Genomic DNA, 18,433 nt, shown 5'->3' with positions numbered 1-18,433 from the left:
CATGATAGCATAATGAGATTGGCGCAAAATTGTAGGCCGCCAACCCAAAATAGCCCAAGTGTTCCGATTCGCTCGTGATTGCACATGCAATCATGAGCACTACTAATCCATCCTCTGGACGAAAGTGAGTAACAAGTTGTAGGCTAACGACTAGGCATGTATAGTTGCATTGACAAGATACGTTGATGAGCTAACTTCAGAATATTGTGTAACTTTTAAAAAATTAAGGAAAGAGCTCAGAAAGAAGTTCGAGAAACTTATCACAGACAGGAACCTCGCGCTCCCACAGCTGAAAAGGGTAGGCTAAATTGCAGATTAAAACACAAATCCTAATAATAGTGATTAAGCCATGTGGAAGCTGATTGAACAGTAATATTCCATGCCACTGAATGTACCAACCGGGTTGATCTAGCTGCACAGCAAACCATTATTACAGGCAAATCTTGTTTCATGTGGAACACCTTGTATGCTGTGGCTGGGATCTGTGATGAGAATAGCTTGGAAAAACCTGTCTACACTTTCAACATCAAATCAAGCCAGAAATATACCTGTTTTGTGGTGTTTGAACTCTTGAAAACATCTTCCTTTTGATTAAAAAAATGTAGCCTGAAAAATGAACATATGACTAAGCCCACTGTCACAATGACCATGTTGCACAACCGTTGCGTAAGATGAGCCCCAAGTCCCCAAAAGCCATTCCTTCCAAAGAAGTAAATCTCGAGAACACCGTATGTGTATACATGTGCGCACTTTATTACACTTATGGAAAGAGTGGCATGTATTTGTATGGAGGGTGGGGTGGGGATGACTTAACCTGGTCTTGCCTTACCTGGCTGACAGTGGCAGGGTAGCCAGACTGATCCCCAGCATGGTGGACAGTAGCCAGTGGAACAGCAGCTCTCTGGTGGGTGTGCTGACAGATGTCTCAGTGGGACAGACAATGCAAACAGGTTGCTTACACCATGTTCAGGGTTTAAGACGATTGTTAAGACATGTGCTCTACAACATGTTAATCGGTTCTCTGAGCAGTAGTTTCTGTGATAGTATCTGTGTTGGATGGTCATAGGTACTCATTGGATTGGTGCAGGCTTTTTAAGTCCGTTTTTGAAGACTTTTGAAGACTGAAGTTGTTAAGTTAGCGGTGTTGTAGTCATGTAACAATAAGACGTATCAGTAATTTATCCGAGTCATGCAATACCGTTCAAATTTCGTTTTCATAGTTTGTACAACAAAGCTTTCAGCTTTTTATCTTAAAGGTACAGTAGCTGATAGTTCCCCATTCCTCGTGTCCTATGCCAGCATCTTGGACAAAGGTGTCTGAGAGACAGATGTGTCACCACCCAGCGTTGAGTGCGAGAGGATAGAATTCACTCTGACCAGTCAAGTTGTGCTATGACCCCAGCCAGACTGTGCTTCATGACTAGCCAACAGGCCCAGTTCACTTTAGACAGTGCTGTCTGTAGGTGGGTAGCGTATAATCAGGTACAGTATGGGTCTTTGGGGTAAGCCTCCTACACAGGCCTCGGCGGATGGCTCCCAGCCTGTCCTGAGCAATGAAGACGAGAACGAGGTAAGACACCAGACACTTCTGCTGTCTGAGTTTAGTTGGCATTCTGTGGAAGATTCAGGTTGGCAGGTCTGCTAGTGCTACAGCATGTAAATAGCATTTAATATCCCCTGCTAATGAACAATATTAGGAGGATTTAGGGTGCTTAAATACTTTAATCCTAGGGTTTATGTAGAACCCCCACTCAGGCTATGTTTTGAATCCCACACTAGTAATGGGGGATATGAACATTGCACAATAGCCCAAGAGGATCTCTGTTTTTAAGGATTATATGTTTATTGGGTCATGCTACATTGGTGTTGGTTTTCCTTTTCAAGCCACTACTGGTTTGTAATTGGATTTGTTATGAGCTGTTCTGCCGGATTGTCCCCCCAGTCAGAACGCCTACCCTCCTGCTCATGTAAACACATCCATGGAAGATTGGAAGGGATTCTATCTTTAAAGCCTGCAGAATTTTTTTGTGGCCATCATATGGTCATGGTTTCTAACACTTCCATGTTGACATAGGTTTCTGAAAAATATATCTTCTCCTTGTGTGGGAGTGTAGTGCATTATTATGTAAGTGAATATGCTTTTTACTCCACAATTTCAAAGCATCACATTCTGATTTACTGTTTTTCCTCTGTGCGTGTGTGTGTGTGTGTGTGTGTGTGTGTGAGAGAGAGAGAGAGAGAGAGAGACTGTATATATTTTTCTAAATATACTTTTGCTTTAAGGTAACTTGCTGGGGGGTAATAGGAAAGTAGGCTAATTATTAGCTTGGCTGTGTGATGCTGCATTTCGCACTGCTGCGCGTGGCTCACAGACTCAGTCAACATGACACAAGGTGCGCAATAAAGGTGCTTAGTTTAATAGTTTTCCAAAGATGGAAACTTTGTAACACCAAGCCCAAAAATGAGCAATTCATAGAACTTTTTGGCAAAGGGTGAATTCGTTGTTTTGCGACGGATACCAAATCCTAATATGACTCTGGGTTAACTGCTGTAGCCTTCTCTTGTAGCCATATATGATTGAAAAGCGCACTGTGATTCATGCTTGGGTTGAGTATGTTTTGCACCGTGGTAACGCCGGTGAGTTGACCAGTTTATAGCGGGAGCCCAAGCTGTCAATAAGCTGTTTTAACAGGTTTCTTTTCCTCAACCATCAACGTCAATACCAACAGCTTGTATCCTATCCTCTATAATATTTGGCTGAAATAAGCCATTTTCCTCAATGCAATGGTGTGTTCGCACTTCACTTCATTGCTCAAAGGCATTAGTCCACTGCATCAATCGGCCAACGTCTAAGAATCGGAACTGTCTTTTTTAACGCCAGATGTTTTAATGGAATTCCCAGTGCATCCTAGTTTATGAAAGAAAAAAACACTTTTCCTATTGGATAACCCTGTTGGAGGAAAACAATGTTTCCCGAAATTAATATCAAGGTGAGAAGTTGACAGCTTTACTTATTTCGCATACATTTGTGTAGCATATGCATTTCAATAGATAGATTTTCCACTTCGTTCACTCAATTGCCAAGCATGTTGTATTTATTCGCATTTAACGGGTGAGAGCTCTCGAGTTAGATAACCTATCAGCGCATTGGACTAATGGTCAAAGTAACCTTCAATAACGATTTTTGAAAATCGTTGATGTTTTGGATTTCTGTGTTTTGCTAATTGTACCATTCTTATGGTGTTCTTGTGAATTCTCCGTAGCCTCCCTGCAGCATTGGCATGAAAATGCAGAATATTCTTGCTCAGAAAAAAATCTTGTTCTATAAATAAATCTGATTTTAAGTAGGGCATAGCCTCCTAAGATTCTTTATACCGGATGTATGTAGATTTATGCAAGTGTCTGTGTGTGTTCCCAGAAGACAGGGTACATGCATTTTTAAGCATATGCACAAGTTATAAAACACTTCTCTTGGTTCTAATTCTTACAGGCAGGGAGGCCTGATGCCTACCCCCAGCAACACAAGATCCAGGCCGAAGGCACTCGTCTTGGATCCAACCGCCCGTACAAGCAGGTAAGCTTATCCCCCCTTCCAAGCAGGAGAGAACCACCCCCAGTGCATGAGGACTCCATGGTCCTCTTCACGCACCTTTGTTTGGGAGTGTGGGGGAACTCTATGACTGTATTATGATCTGGCAACATGGGGGAATTCGATGACTGTTGTGTGCGCGGTTACTGACACAGCTCTGCAGCCCACAACATGGGCAGAAGGTAGGGTCTATGAGCTAACAATAACCTGTGACTAACATGCTTCATAATCTCATGTGGGCATGTACAGTATACACACAGTTTCAAAAAGGGTTTTCACAGTAATGAACTACCATTATCATCCTGCAAGCATGCCAAGTGCAACATTTTCAGTTTTGTATTTTGATATTTTAATTGTTTAGAACAGCACTGCTGAAGATTTTCTTTCTAGATAAGGAGGAGCAGCCTGCAACAGTGTAGGAACTGATTATGGAAAAGATAGAGAGACTGTGACAGAGTGAGAGTCTATCCCAGATAAAGCCCTCCAGCTGGGTCTCCAGTAAAGGCTTCTTTCGAGAGCAGACCTCAAGGCTTTTGTCTCTAGTTCTCTCTTACCCAGACAAGTAACTCTACTCTCTCTGGGGGGCCTTGGTCGACTGCTTCTTCGTTACTGATCAGTCCAAAAAAACAAAACACTCCCTGCCCTTGTATTTGTTTTCTCCTTTTTTAAACGCACAATGCAGGGGTCTCAAAACCTTGGATCTAATTTTGAACACCTAACTGAATGAGTTACTCGCATCCCTTGCTGCAGAATTTTGGCACGGGCCCAGGTACTCTGCCCCGCTTGGAGACCAGACCTGTGGCTGTGAACAATGCCAAGACCCAGCACCAGTCAGAGATCATCCTGCCCCGGATCACCTGCTTGGGCATGCAGAGCCAGGGTAGTTTCCAGGTCAGTCCTGTACTCACTGTAAATCTACTTGCTGTATCTGCTGTGCTGTGACTGTGTATTATTTGAATGTTGCTTTGGATAAAATAATGTGCTGAATGTCAAATGTTGTGTGGGTTCATAACATGCGTAATGGAAGAACACACCACCTAGTGCTGGCTTCTTGCATGTGAAATTATATTGGCGCTCACTCTGTATTGTTTACAATTGTTTTGATCTTCTGGGGTTTATGGTCAGCAGGAAGATAGAGTACGGAGCTCCACACTGGACAGCCAGGGGGAGCCCCTCAATAACAAGAACAAGGCCCAGGATGAGGGGTCTTGTGAAGGACACCGGCTGCCCATGTCCCCTACTGAGGTCCTGAGGTTTTTCAGGGACAGCCTTACTGACTTTGAGCAGGAGGAGATCATGGACTATAGTGAAATCTGGTATTTGGGGCTGGAGGCAGAAAAGATTGAGGGATCCCATGGACTCCCTCACAACCATGGTTATGATGACGAACAGGGAGGCTATGTGACGGTAATCACACCCTAAAAAACATTCAGAGAATTTAAACAGAATTTGAAATATTAACATTCTTAGTTAATGTATTTATTTCATGCACGGTAAGTACACAGCTTTTAACAAAGTAAAGCAATGACCAGTTTTTATTTTGCAGGTTGCTCACAATCACATAGCCTATCGCTTTGAGGTGTTGGAGGTGATTGGCAAAGGATCCTTTGGGCAGGTCCTTAAGTGCCTGGATCACAAGAACAAAGAGCATGTGGCAATCAAGGTTATCCGCAACAAAAAAAGGTAACCCAACCCAGCTATTAGTGCACTTTTATAAATCAAATAATCACCAGCTATACTTTAGCTATATTATACCATGCGTACTGTAGCATATATAGAACAGGTATACATCTTATAATACTGTATGTATTATACATTCTTAGCTGTCATTTTTGTGTGATGGTCCTCATGTTGCCATGGTGATGTGCCGGTTGCAGGTTCCACCATCAGGCCATGGTAGAACTGAAGATCCTGGAGGCTCTACGAAGGAAGGACAAGGACAACTGCCATAACGTCATCCACATGAAGGAATACTTCTACTTCCGCAATCACCTTTGCATCTCCTTTGAGCTCCTGGGGTAGGACAAAAATGTCTCTCAATATATACTGTATGTAGGGCACAGAACTAAACGTCAAGGAAGGGAATATGTGATGGATATATAATGATTGTTCTAATATCTGTATATGTGTTTGTTGCGTTTATCGGTTTGTTTCATCAGATTCATCATGTTAAATGTTCAATGTTAAATCTCCCTCTCTGTCTGTGCAGATTGAACCTTTATGAGCTGATCAAGAAGAACAACTTCCAAGGCTTTAGCCAGGCCCTGGTGCGACGCTTTGCCTACTCCTTACTCAAGTGCCTGCAGATGCTGCACAAGGAGAAGATCATTCACTGTGACCTTAAACCGGTAGGGACTCTTAGCAATACAATATAATATAACTACTTACTGAAATTATTTTGAATAAAAGGTAGTACCGCCAGAGCATAATAACTGACTGCTTCACTTGCTTAGAGAGGATGGGTAAAAGTGATTGTAGAAAAAGTCCAACAATTAAATTTTTTGAAGGGGTGATCCTATTTATCCTGTTTATTTTACAGTATATTAGGTAACAAGGCCAGTGGAATAAGTTCCTACTTTGGTGTTTATATTTCAGGAAAACATTCTCCTATCCAACAAAGGTCAAGGGAACATCAAAGTGATTGACTTTGGTTCCAGCTGCTATGAGCAGCAGAGAGGTAGGTGTCTGTGGGAGCTACTCTATCATTGTTTGACCTTACCAAGTGACAGGATCTCATTGCTCTGTCTATTGGCTCTCAGTGGTCTCACTATGCATGCACCGTGTCTTCTCCTCCTGCCCCTCCTCAACAGTATACACCTACATCCAGAGTCGCTTCTACCGATCCCCAGAGGTGATCCTGGGCCACCCTTACAGCATGTCCATCGACATGTGGAGCTTGGGTTGCATCCTAGTGGAGCTGTACACTGGCTTCCCTCTCTTTCCTGGAGAGAGTGAGGTGGAGCAGATCGCCTGCATGCTGGAGGTAGCTGTGCACGATTGGCATGTTATTGCTACTGACAATTCACTATTAGCATGGAATTCCTGCTAATTAATTTATCTTAATCATGTTGACCTCTGTGTGATTTCAGGTGCTTGGAATGCCTCCACATGATTTCCTACAGACCGCAACCAGGAAGAGGCTGTTTTTCGGTGAGCATCTAAAACAACTGCCAACGTAACATTCATATCTGTTACTCAAAGAAATCATTAAACGTTTGTGCCGTGTGATCACTTCACATGTGTTCTTCATTAGAGCTGTTGATTAACTCGTGGGTATGGTCTTTGTGCAGACTCAAAGAACAACCCCAGGAACGTCATCAACAGTAAGGGTAGAAAGAGACGCCCCAACTCCAAGGATCTGGCCTTTGTGATGAAGACTAAGGATCCTTTGTTACTGGACTTCATCCAGCGCTGCCTCACGTAAGTGTACCTCACACAAGAACAACAAATGTGCACTGCAACTATAATTCCTTGTACACCCTCATGTGTGCATCAGGCTTTTTCGACGTACGCTCTATCTCTCTCTCTGCTCCGCCTGTAAGGTGGGACCCTATGAAGCGCATTACACCAGAGGAGGCGATGCAGCACGAGTGGATCCAGGACACTCTGCTTTACAAGACCCGGCCCAAGACCCGGCTCACTAGGAAGCCCCACGAAGGCCAGAGCAGCATGGTCAACGTGGAGCACAGCTCCCAAAGACCAGCCACCAACAGGACAGGTAAGCACTCCAGGCCTCTGTCATACCACCCCTTCATTTGGCTTGACATGACTTGACTAAACCTCACTTAACTTTTCTCAAACTCTGATACAGTTGAGAAAACATTTGTTGATGGCATCGATAGGATGAAAAGAGAAAACTCAGGGAAGCTGGCATCATCTGAGCGCCTGCGTCCAATTGGGGCTTCTGCTGAGCAACAGATGGGCGAGGGCATAACCAGGAACATGAGGGAGAGGACCATCCACAATGCCATCAGGCCCCCCACAGGGACCACTGAAGAGTCAAACAGTCCAGCCCTGTCCCAGGGTTTGCCCTCCATCACTTGAGCACCCAAACAGAGGGAAGGGGGCTCCAAAGGGGGGGGGGGGGGGGACATCTTTCAGGGGTTGCACTAGGTTTTTGTGTCATCAGAAACCACTAAATTGTAACACAATGACCAAGGGCTGGGGTATTGCCTGTTTCGTTGATGATTACGTTCATTAAATTGAGGTGTATTTAGTTTACTTTCCATTACACTGAAGTACTAAAAGGAAAAAGGTAGAAAGTGGCAGAGCAGAGCAAATTCCCCTTGTTGGGTCTGTGGACACTTGGATTGTGGATTGTTTATCTAATGACCATAGACATGTTGGTAATTTACTATAGATTAACCCTATGTATAATTACTAGTGCTGTCAGTTTAACGCGTTATTAATGGCGTTAACGCAAACCCAAATTAACGGCGTCAATTCTTTTATCGCGCGATTAACGCTCTTTTTGGCCAAGCAAACTTAGTTTTTTTCACATACTGTTGCAACAACTACCGACGGTAGAAAAACTACAACACTACACCGGATCTAGCTAGACCTGAAACAAAACAACAGGCACGCCACACACACTTGTTTGGCTTGCAAGCCGGTTAAAGAGTAGTAGCAGAGCTCGTTTACGGATATTAGACATTCTCTGGTAGTAGGTTAACGTTACGTTTTGAGTGTATGGCGAGCGCGAGACGCCGAAATGGATGCCAATAAGATTCTGAATGGTTTACTTTAAAAAAGTTGCCAAATGGTTCCATTGACAAGACCAAAGTTATCTGTGTGTTTTGTCGTTGTAAACTGAGCTATCATCGCAGCACGTCCAGTCTGAAATACAACTTGATGGCCAAGCACACAGCTGATGCGAATTCTCCGCCCCCTCGTCAAAGCCCGGCGATTGCAATGTTTTCAATAAAAAGAATATTTGCACGAAGCAATCCGAACCACTTTTCCATCTTGATAAGATAATTAAAGAGCATTTGAAAAAAGAATAGGACCAAAAGAAATCAAGGACATGTAGAATAGATAAAAATGTGCGGTTAATTGTGATTAATCGCAAATTAACTATGACATTAATGCGATTAATCGTGATTAAATATTGTAATCGTTTGACAGCACTAATAATTACACTTTAAAACATACAATTTGTCCCCAAGTGGTTGAACAGTTCTCTTCAGGTGGTTGTTTCATGGAGAAGGTCCCCTGGTGGCAAATATGTCACCTTCACTGACATGAAGTGGCAGGTTTAAATTTGAAGTTTAAATCGGATACAAAGTAAAGGACATTATTGTCTACAAAATGGGAATATCTGATGGCTCTCCAAAGCTGTAGTTATTTTTCGGTGCCTTTTAACATAGAAAATCTTGAGCTAAACTTCTCAGCTTCTCAGCATCTTGGATGTTTGATAGAAAGCATCAAATAAAATATGGGCCAACAAAGAAATTGTTATGATAAGATAAGATGGTGCTTTACTTGTGTTTACTAGCATGTTAAAAAAAATATATTCTAAAATGTAAGAGGAAGTCCGTTTTAAGTGACCTGCTGTGAATATATGTAACATATAAATGTCAAGTGTGTCCATATTGGTTAGTTTTTGTTTTTCAAAGAAAGATGCAATTTTTCTACAGTTAAAAGTGACGTGTTTAAAGTTTAAAGTGTTTAAACATAAAAAGTATCTTTCTTTTATTTGGAGCTCAGGGATATTGTTACAATATTTTATATTATTGGTGATAAAATAAAACCTGTTTTGTTGCACAGTATTTGGTGTATCTGTCACACTAAACTTAAGCATACATAGTAAATAAATACATAATACAAAAGAATCGGGCTTGGTTGGCAGGGTTTTGCTTTCATAAATCAAACAAAGTAGGCTATAATTGTTCCTAAATCAATAAAGCCTTATAGGGCGTATGCCAAGCTAATGCCTACTTGTTCTGTCTTTTAGTGCGCATCAGGGAAAAGGTAAAATTTTGTATGTACATAAATGCTCCATTACTTAATGAAAGCAGGTAATCACAAAACTCAGATTACAACAGCTGATCACAATGAGGACACTCATTGTCATCACCAATTAAGCCCTCAGTGTGGTTCTGTAGTGCTGAATCAGATACTTCCTAGCCATATGCATCTAAATAAATTCTTTTTCTGGCACACCGCCATGTTTGCCTTTGGATCATTTATCTTCATCTTATGAACTTGTTATTTGATATGCAAACTTAGAGTCTGTACAAATAACAAACAATTTGTTTGGCAGCCTGTATCTCAGGATTGATATGTAAGGGATTATGTATAGAACGCCGGTCATTATCGGGAAAATAAGCCCCTTCAGAGCGACGCTACAACTCTCCGCTTTGCGTCGGGGTGCTGTTCGGGCACCTTACTTACTGTAGGCTACATGTAAAACTCCATCTCCAGCGCTGTGGTTCTGCTTCAGAAAGTGCATGAAATGCCTATTTATAAAATAAAAACATCTCACAGGTAAACAAAACCAGAAGTGGAAGCTGGGATGGAAATCAACAGAGAAGCGCAGCTTCTCTAGGTTAGGTTTACTAACCCAATTTAGAGGTAGCAGCATCAGTGCAAGGCTTCCCTTTGCAGCGACAGAAATTAATTGACGTTACAAGACAAGCCGACTCTCATTAGCGCAATTCGCAGAGTGAACATGCTATGCTTTTATCTTTTTTATCATCAACTCTCGTGTCTGACAGTTAGACCACCAATGGAGAACAAAATAATGTATTGAGAAAGGGTGTACAAACACAATCCACAAAATAGCAGGTAAGCCACACATGCTCCCTCCCACTTTCCATTGTCCTCCAACTTGCTAAGGACATCTCAAAGTAGGTTGAGTATTCGCACACACAGTAACTATGAGGCTTGGCTGGCTCCGAGGGTTAGCCCCTGTCATGTGTATGGCTGCTGCCCTGCTCCTCTACATCTCCTCCATCAAAAATGAGATACATTCCCACGGAAAACACCTTCAGAGGGCCCACCTGAATGACTCGGTCAGGAACCAACACATTATTATGAGACTGGAGAGCATGGAGGCTAACATAAACAAGCTGGGTGAGTCTAATTTTCTATATCACAGCATGTAAATTCCTCAGACTTGTAGGCCTAACTTTTAACTGTTACATATCAGAATCAGAATCAGAATGAGATTTATTCGCCATGAAAGTTTGCACAGACAAGGAATTTGCTTTGGCAGGAAGGTGCATACAGTAAACATATAGGAATCTTAAATTAAAAAATGTGGTCTAACTATACTAAGGATACATAAACTAGCAGTACTAAGTGGAATACAATCAAAATAAAATAGAATATACAATAAAGTAGAACATAAGTTGCCAATTTACAATATAAAATACAATATAAAATACAAATATTACAGGAGTTGAGTGTAGAGCAAAAAGTTTTTAAGGACATTCAGTCAGTGTGAGCTTTGGCCTTGTTGAGGAGGCCAACAGCGGAAGGGAAGAAACTGTTTGAGACTTTGTGAGACTTTGTAGGGTCATGTATACGCTAAACCGTGTATACGACACAAGCAGGATGCTTGTCAATCAAATAACAAAATAAACATAAAAATATATATATTTCTAATCTGTCAGCATATTTGTGATTTAATTATTTATTTAGCCTTCGATTTCCTTTCAACAAGTTGATTTTTATCGTTAACTACCATTTTTAAGTAATAGTCTACACAACTGTATGTTTGACATGTGCTCTCAGGACCTTAGGGCAAACATTGCCTAATGCTCTATTTGTTTTCAGGGAGTGGGAGTGGGAGTGGGAACCTTTAGGTTCTCATATGCCTTTTAGTATTCTGTTGTTCTTCTGATTATGGGATATTATCATGAAAGCATTTGGTTATAGTTTCCTAAATGGCAAGTTGTATGTGTCTGCAGTCAAGTCCCTCAATAGCATTGATGTGAAAGCAGAACGGCCTGTGGAGTCTGCTAAACACAAGGAGCATAAGGTGGTTAAGAAGTTGTACCCCAACTCGTACCTCTTCAAAAAATGGGGAGAAGAACTGTCAGAGGATGAGCAGAGGGAGGCTGAGGAGCTGTTTCAGAGATACGGCTACAATGCCTTTCTGAGTGACAGGCTGCCCTTGAACAGAGATATCCCAGATACTCGTGATCCAAGGTAATCACTGTAACCACAACTGTAAATACACTTTTGGTAACTACTCTCGCTAGTAAACCATAGATAACCAAAACCAAGACTTCATTTTGTTTAATCATGGGTAACAGTTAATGTTTTGTTTAACAATTAGGTGTGCCCAGAGGAAGTACCGTGAGGACCTTCCCACTCTCAGTGTAGTGTTAATCTATCTTGATGAGGCCTTGTCTATTATTAAGAGGGCTGTTCGCAGCATCATCGACAAAACACCTTCACATCTGTTGAAAAGCATTGTGCTAGTGGATGATCACAGCTCCAATGGTTGGTCTTTATAACCATTGTATTGTAAACACATTTCAACATTTGAGTTCAACAATGACTACCGGTTGGCTGGTTTTCTTAATAGGATATCAGATTAGCATGTTTTCTTTGTATTACTCCAGAGGACCTGAGGGAGAAGCTGGATGTCTACATAATCTCCATCAATGAGGAACGTCCAGGCCTTCTGGTGAGTGTCAGACACTCTGAGCAGCTGGGGCTTACGCAGGCCAGACTCTCAGGGTGGAAAGCTGCTACCGGGGATGTGGTAGCCATTTTGGACGCCCATATAGAAGTCCATTTGCAATGGTAAGTCTGAGGGGCTTCATCCCTGTACAAAGGACTTGATGGAGGAATAACGATGGTCTATGTCACCAGTCTGAGACTCTCTACTTTGTATTTATGTTCACAGGGCAGAGCCTCTGTTGGCCCGAATCAAGGAGGACCGAACAATTGTGTTGACACCAGTGTTTGACAAAGTCAATTTTGATGACCTACTTGTGACCCCTTATCACCCTTCAGCTCATGCCTTTGACTGGGCTTTGTGGTGTATGTATGAGAGTTTCAGACCAGAGTGGTATGCTCTTAAAAATGAGTCCCTTCCTGGGAAGTAAGTTTACTTTTTTATAGTTACAATTCCTGCATATATGTAACATACAGGATTTTATATTAATAAAATAAACGGGTCATTACGATTCATTCTGTCAGAAGCCCGTCAGTCATGGGTATTCTTGTTGCTGACCGAATCTTCTTTGGGGAAATTGGAGCCCTGGATGGTGGGATGAAGATCTATGGTGGAGAAAACGTAGAGCTTGGTATCCGTGTAAGTCACGAGTCAGCTCAATATAAATGTATTCTACAAACATTTGTCAGTCTAAAAGTCAGTCAGGTTTATTGAAGTCACCATCACAATCAAACATCTCAGCTTTACATAATGTAATTTATGACTCTCAGTAAAGTCTCACTCTTACCATGTTGGATTTTTCAGGTGTGGCTTTGTGGAGGAAGTATTGAGGTCATTCCCTGTTCAAAGATTGCCCACATTGAGAGGGCACACAAGCCTTACCTACCTGATCTAAGCATTACCATGAAAAGAAATGCCTTGAGGGTGGCTGAAGTTTGGATGGATGATTATAAAACTAATGTGAACATTGCCTGGAATCTCCCACCCAAGGTTCAGTTTACTGTACCATAAGCAAATTAAAACATAGTTTTAGAATCTATCTGAAGAAGAAATGGCTGTCAAATCCAAATTACTGAGACAAGTGCTTTTATCATGGGAAAATGTGTCCAAACTTTTGACTGGTACTCTGTGTGTGTGTGTGTGTCTTTTGACTGGTACTCTGTGTGTGTGTGTGTGTGTATATATATATATATATATATATATATATATATATATATATATATATATATATATATATATATATATATATATATATATATATATATATATATATATATATATATATATATATATATATATATATATATATATATATATATATATATATATATATATATATATATATATATATTACAGAGTACCAGTCAAAAGACACACACACACACACACACACATATATATATGCATGCATACATACAGAGTACCAGTCCAAAGTTTGACTAAAGGTTTAAACTAAACGAAATAAGACTAATACAATCTATTAGATTGCCCTTTTGTTTATACAATAGGAGGGATGTTATTGAAGACTAGACCCTTTTAATTTCCTCCATTTATTTACTGTTGCCTGTGGCCTTACATAAATGTAATATCCTCTGACAGAATCATGGGATTGATATAGGAGATGTTTCGGAGAGGAAAGCTCTTCGAGAGAAGTTAAATTGCAAGCCCTTCAAGTGGTACATAGATAACGTGTATCCCGAATTGGACTCCCTGGACCACCTGGTGGCTTATGGAATGGTAAGTGACACCAAAATGTCTTCTACCTGTTATCCTTTTAATGGCAGCAGGACATCCTTCTTCCTAAAGTACTGTGGGATCATGACTTTTGTATTCTATTAAGATATATGGCTAATGTCAGTTTATGTTATTAGGTAACTAATAACCTGAATCCAGACATCTGCATTGACCAAGGTCCAGTTCCAGGGACCATACCTGTAATGTACGGATGCCATGGCTACTCTCCACAGGTTGGTTCAGTAATGCAGAAGTTCATTATACTGAGTACATAAGTATCTGTTCAATGTAAAGATGGTAGAACATAATGAGACTGAATGTTGCCTGTATCTACAGTTCTGTTATTATAGGACTACTGGAGAGATCTACATAGGGCTAATTAAATCCCACAAGTATAATAGTAACCGCTGTCTGGTAGACCCTGGCAATGGTAATGTACCAGGTCTCTATGACTGCAAGCTGGCTAAGCAAAAGGGCTTCAACATGCTCTGGGACTTCAAACAGGTGATGTCACTGCTAAAACTACTGACTATATTCAAAGTGACAGAAAATGAGCCACTGTAGAGTTGGTGTTGCAGTAGATGCATTCAATTAGTAAAATGTTGTTTGCGGTTGTCTCCACAGGGAAGAGCTATACGGAACCGAGACACACAGAGATGTATAGAACTTGTCAAAGAGCAACTCCTCCTTCAGGCTTGTAGTGGGCAAAACTGGACAATCCAGCATGTAATCAAAGATTTTTAAATGATTGAGATTGACTGGCTCACAACATCATGTAGGATGAACAGGCTTATTTTTATTTTTTCACTAAACTGGAACATTAACCTCAACTGCGAGTTAAATAATGCTGTTCAACAACGTGAGTAAAAGGGGTTGTATAAGTTTGCTCCCACAAAAAATGTGGATGTTAAAAAGGATGTAAATGACGGTCTGTCTCTTTATGTTCAAGTTCTATATTTGTTTTATTAAAGTCACAAGTGAATTAAAAAAGTGAATTTGGTCCTTCCGTCATCTGTTCAGTATTCCCACTGTGTGTTCTCAGAGAGAAATGTATCCCATTTCTTCTGCCACATGACTAGGCCTTTCTGTTTCAGTGGAGAGGGCAGAGAGCTGTACCTGTCGGAGTGTAAGTGGCTGTATTAAAAGGACACACTTGACCCTAAAAATACTGTTGGCATTGCACTTTTGAGGTTGTTGTTTAATTTGTAACTTGTTTAACTACATGCACTTAATGTTTTTCCCATTGGCACTTATTTGGTTTTTCACAATGTATGCTTCATGTTTTGGTTACTCGCAATGTTTTGGGGCTATCTCGTTATGATAAGTGACCTATGCACTTTTGTAAATGCATTGGCTAATGAGTATCCCCAAACACCAGAGACTGATGTACTACAGAGGGTTACTGAAGGGTATCCAACCTGATGGAGTTGATTGCTAACTCCTTGAGGGTGCCCAAGTTCGCTCTCATCCCACCAATTCCCACAAAGGCCTCATAGAAGTCATAGGAGAGACCAGTGGTCCCGAACAGAGAAGGGTCGTCAGAGCTGATCACCATGGGATGTCCCTCAGACATCAGCATGGCAACAGGGTGGCTCCTCATGTCTGACACCAGCCTTAGCACCTGGAAGAACAAACAGACAAAACAAATGAAGAGGCTGGATTCAAACCCAGGCGGGTTTAAGGTTTCAGTTTATATGGTACACACATTTATCCAGTAAGCTACTGGGGTTCCTCAGAAACCATTTTTTTGTTTGTCTTATCTGCTACATCCGCTTTTGACTCACTTGGTTTGAGATGGGACACACCTCCACTGGAACATTTTGTTGCCTGGAAAGCTCTTTTGCAAGAGGGTGGTGTGCCATTGCAAACCCATGTCCAATACGGGTGGTGTTAAACAACAAGGCATCCAGGATGTTTTCATCCACATCAGTACCATCCATATCTGCAAAGATGTTAAAACGCATACAATAAATGAACAGTGCTGTTGTAATCCACCTAAATGTCAGACAATCCCTTGTATCTAACCAATCAAGAGCCCTTATATAACAAGCAAATAACATATATTTGTTAATTCCACACCTGTTCTAGAAACGCCGTTCCTGTTCCCCTTACAAAAGTGTGATTAGAAAACTCTACCAAAAATGTTTATTATAATTAGGTGGGACTGCCCTCTTATAGGGGCATTTCATAGTTACATGCCCTTCAGCATGTTTGAGGTGATAGCAATCCTTCTTGCTCACCTGTCTCTCCTGCATGGAAGAAATATGGCAGTTCAACTCCAAACTGTTCAGGGAGCGACAGGGCCTCTCTGAAATACCACAGAGGCCTACCACTGTCCTCCCTACCAACCTAAAACCAGAGGTTAATGACAATGTTTGTCAGATGCAAACAAATAAAATAAACCAGGATGTAACAGAAGCATTACCAGGTCGAATCCTGCAACAACTTGTGGAAATGTTTTCTGCAACTGTATGGCCTCTTTCACAGCTGCTTTGACGTCATACACACTCAGAGTCCTGGGGGCAAAAACAAAAAGCACACACCCTCACCTTACATATACTGTATACAGTATATACATTGAAAGTATAATTTTAGTAGGGACTGTATTTATCTGTAACTGCACCTGTGAGCACAAATTATGATCCGGGTTCCAAGAAAGTCAGGGTGGTTAGCCATGAATTGTTGGGATGCTTCTTCGTACACTCTGAGAGACCATGCTTTATCATTAGTGCTTCCATCAAGCTCATATGTCTACAACATGAATGAAAATAGTCTATATTTATTATTGAATAATATATTTATGATCAATGGGTAATCAATGTATTTTAGAATAGACTTTTTCCATGTTGGCACAAACCCTTGACAAACCAGCCCTAAGTTCCAAGTACATGATGTTATCCTCATAGAGAAGTTCCAGACCCTTGTAGATGTAGTCTTTGAACACAGGTGCATAAGAGACCAGGCCAGAAGCTGCCAGGAATGCCTTCTCAAACTTCTCCCACACTATGTCCTGGTTTGGATAAGCTTTCTCTGGATCTTCAGTGAACAGAGTGAGGTTCCTGATCAAGCTGGGAAAAAACATTTAATAATACATACCGTAGTTTATCACATTTACCAGATCACATACTTGTTCTGCTGTGGTTCAATGTCAAAGAGCCCCATGTATGCTTGTTTTCAGTTTTTGGTCACTGTTCCCCGTGTGTAATTGTGTTCTGTCTCCCTTTTCTGTAATTTGATGTAAAGGTAGCAACAAATATCTTGGGACTGTATATCATTTTAGGCTTTTATGTTATTTTATTCATGGCTCTCGTCCGCAACCCCTCACAATGCTTCCAGGTCAATAGACCTAAATTATATCAAAATCAAATATATGTATCTGTTATTGTAAACCTGTTGTCAAAGCCTGTTGGGTCGTCCATGTTGGCTCTTAAGGTCTCAAGCAGATACCAGGAGAAGCAGTCCCAGCGAGGAAATGGCCGTCCATTGGAGAAAAGGAAGCGCACAGATGTGTCCCAGGTAAAGCAGATGTAGCAATGGGGTCTGTATGTTACATTTTTCACCAGCCAATCAACACTGACCAGGGAGGAGCTGTGGATGTGAAGGGCTGCCCCTGTGTCAGAGTGGTGATCAACATGTTAAACATTAGAAAACACCACAGAGGAATAGGTAAGCTTGTTGTCACACCCTAGGTATATCAGAAAGGTTTGAAGACATATAGAATATAATATCACCTTTGGGCATCTTTTGCAGTATGCTGAAAATTTTGCTTTTTTGGATGAGAGGCCGTGCCTTGAAAAAGTGCATCGCCGGAAGGAACGGCACAGCTGTCATCTCTTGCTCTTTTAACATGTGCAGGTGAGAGTCAAGCCTCCGCTCTGCCGCTGTCAGCTCCACCCTGCCCCCTGTCTGCCTGGAGGCCTCCTGACGCATTATCAGATCCCGCTGACGGGGGTCCGGGACCCCAACACACACCGTCACAAACCACATCAACACTGCAGATGCAAGGGTAGCTCTGTAGCTCCCTCTAGTGGACATAACCATCATGTTCTTCCTAGGGTGTGGTGGGACGGAGTATTGGATTCCCTTAGGGAATACGTGTCACCTTCAGACCTCGCCAGTCACAAGTGGAAAAGACACTGTGAGTCTGCTGTGAGTCACCGTAAGAATGGTCTTAGTACTGCTGGATAACCTACAGTACTTGCACTGAAAATCTAATAAAGCATGAGAAAATATACGTTTATTGTAAGCAAGGTTTCCTACCCTTCAGTTCTTCAGTCTCTCCTGCAATTCTGTCTCTCTCCAAGCTTTTCAGCAGACTAGTTCAGCTATTTGCTTGTTAAGACACAGTAGCTCACAATGAGATGGTGCTTCCCTCTAAATTGCAGCTGCCTGTCAGCAGAATTCCCCCATCTATAAGATAATGGGGACAGTTTCTTCTACACAATTGAGCAGTGATGAACCAGTGGAGGACCCATGAC

At 41.5% G+C, this 18,433-nt stretch overlaps 3 protein-coding genes and 1 long non-coding RNA gene across 6 annotated transcripts; 2 read left to right on the top strand and 2 right to left on the bottom strand.

The window, feature by feature from the left end:
• The first annotated feature begins 33 nt into the window (after nucleotides 1-33).
• On the top strand, nucleotides 34-9,582 carry LOC146276527 (dual specificity tyrosine-phosphorylation-regulated kinase 4-like). 2 transcript variants are annotated; one of them, XM_084701984.1, is made up of 14 exons: nucleotides 34-124; nucleotides 229-298; nucleotides 3,491-3,574; nucleotides 4,340-4,480; nucleotides 4,718-4,996; nucleotides 5,136-5,272; nucleotides 5,467-5,607; nucleotides 5,799-5,937; nucleotides 6,185-6,266; nucleotides 6,400-6,572; nucleotides 6,679-6,739; nucleotides 6,880-7,009; nucleotides 7,132-7,307; nucleotides 7,401-9,582. In XM_084701984.1, the coding sequence occupies exons 1-14, from the start codon at nucleotides 93-95 to the stop codon at nucleotides 7,631-7,633; spliced, it is 1,878 nt and encodes a 625-aa protein (XP_084558110.1). In that variant the 5' UTR covers nucleotides 34-92; the 3' UTR covers nucleotides 7,634-9,582. The 2 variants fall into 2 exon arrangements, with proteins under 2 accessions (XP_084558110.1, XP_084558109.1); XM_084701983.1 differs by having other exon boundaries at nucleotides 35-124; nucleotides 4,715-4,996.
• LOC146276526 (uncharacterized) lies at nucleotides 5,065-10,239 on the bottom strand. 2 transcript variants are annotated; one of them, XR_014762523.1, is made up of 4 exons: nucleotides 10,152-10,239; nucleotides 9,983-10,047; nucleotides 5,405-5,602; nucleotides 5,065-5,216 (listed from the first exon to the last, which is right to left on the bottom strand). It is a non-coding gene; the product is annotated as an uncharacterized LOC146276526 (long non-coding RNA). The 2 variants fall into 2 exon arrangements; XR_014762522.1 differs by having other exon boundaries at nucleotides 5,405-5,509.
• A 228-nt stretch (nucleotides 10,240-10,467) lies between these two features.
• Nucleotides 10,468-14,937, top strand: LOC146276525 (putative polypeptide N-acetylgalactosaminyltransferase 8). The gene is made up of 11 exons (XM_084701395.1): nucleotides 10,468-10,663; nucleotides 11,503-11,743; nucleotides 11,874-12,040; nucleotides 12,163-12,346; nucleotides 12,450-12,647; nucleotides 12,746-12,860; nucleotides 13,026-13,211; nucleotides 13,821-13,958; nucleotides 14,093-14,188; nucleotides 14,292-14,459; nucleotides 14,580-14,937. The coding sequence occupies exons 1-11, from the start codon at nucleotides 10,468-10,470 to the stop codon at nucleotides 14,697-14,699; spliced, it is 1,809 nt and encodes a 602-aa protein (XP_084557521.1). The 3' UTR covers nucleotides 14,700-14,937.
• On the bottom strand, nucleotides 14,831-18,029 carry ada2b (adenosine deaminase 2b). Its single transcript, XM_084701396.1, has 9 exons — nucleotides 17,687-18,029; nucleotides 17,346-17,565; nucleotides 16,813-17,023; nucleotides 16,579-16,706; nucleotides 16,381-16,471; nucleotides 16,196-16,304; nucleotides 15,740-15,897; nucleotides 15,374-15,576; nucleotides 14,831-15,071 (listed from the first exon to the last, which is right to left on the bottom strand). Exons 1-9 carry the CDS (start codon nucleotides 17,997-17,999, stop codon nucleotides 14,972-14,974), a joined length of 1,533 nt encoding a protein of 510 aa, XP_084557522.1. The 5' UTR covers nucleotides 18,000-18,029; the 3' UTR covers nucleotides 14,831-14,971.
• Nucleotides 18,030-18,433: the final 404 nt, after the last annotated feature.

Source organism: Hypomesus nipponensis, chromosome 7, assembly GCF_054491055.1.
Source record: "Hypomesus nipponensis isolate SF chromosome 7, ASM5449105v1, whole genome shotgun sequence".
NCBI lineage: Eukaryota > Metazoa > Chordata > Actinopteri > Osmeriformes > Osmeridae > Hypomesus > Hypomesus nipponensis.
The sequence above is the reverse complement of the archived record's forward strand: the minus strand, read 5'-3'. Positions and strand labels throughout refer to the sequence as shown.

Coding starts and splice junctions, on each gene's coding strand:
- LOC146276527 (XM_084701983.1), top strand. CDS start 93: ATGAGCACTACTAATCCATCCTCTGGACGAAA. Junction 6,740..6,879: donor CAGGAAGAGGCTGTTTTTCG/GTGAGCATCTAA, acceptor GTCTTTGTGCAG/ACTCAAAGAACAACCCCAGG. Junction 7,010..7,131: donor TTCATCCAGCGCTGCCTCAC/GTAAGTGTACCT, acceptor TCCGCCTGTAAG/GTGGGACCCTATGAAGCGCA.
- LOC146276525 (XM_084701395.1), top strand. CDS start 10,468: ATGAGGCTTGGCTGGCTCCGAGGGTTAGCCCCTGTCATGTGTATGGCT. Junction 10,664..11,502: donor GGCTAACATAAACAAGCTGG/GTGAGTCTAATT, acceptor ATGTGTCTGCAG/TCAAGTCCCTCAATAGCATT. Junction 13,959..14,092: donor ACCTGGTGGCTTATGGAATG/GTAAGTGACACC, acceptor TTATGTTATTAG/GTAACTAATAACCTGAATCC.
- ada2b (XM_084701396.1), bottom strand. CDS start 17,999: ATGATGGTTATGTCCACTAGAGGGAGCTACAGAGCTACCCTTGCATCT. Junction 16,472..16,578: donor ATCATAATTTGTGCTCACAG/GTGCAGTTACAG, acceptor TTTTGCCCCCAG/GACTCTGAGTGTGTATGACG. Junction 15,072..15,373: donor TTAGCAATCAACTCCATCAG/GTTGGATACCCT, acceptor ACACTCCGACAG/GTACAGCTCTCTGCCCTCTC.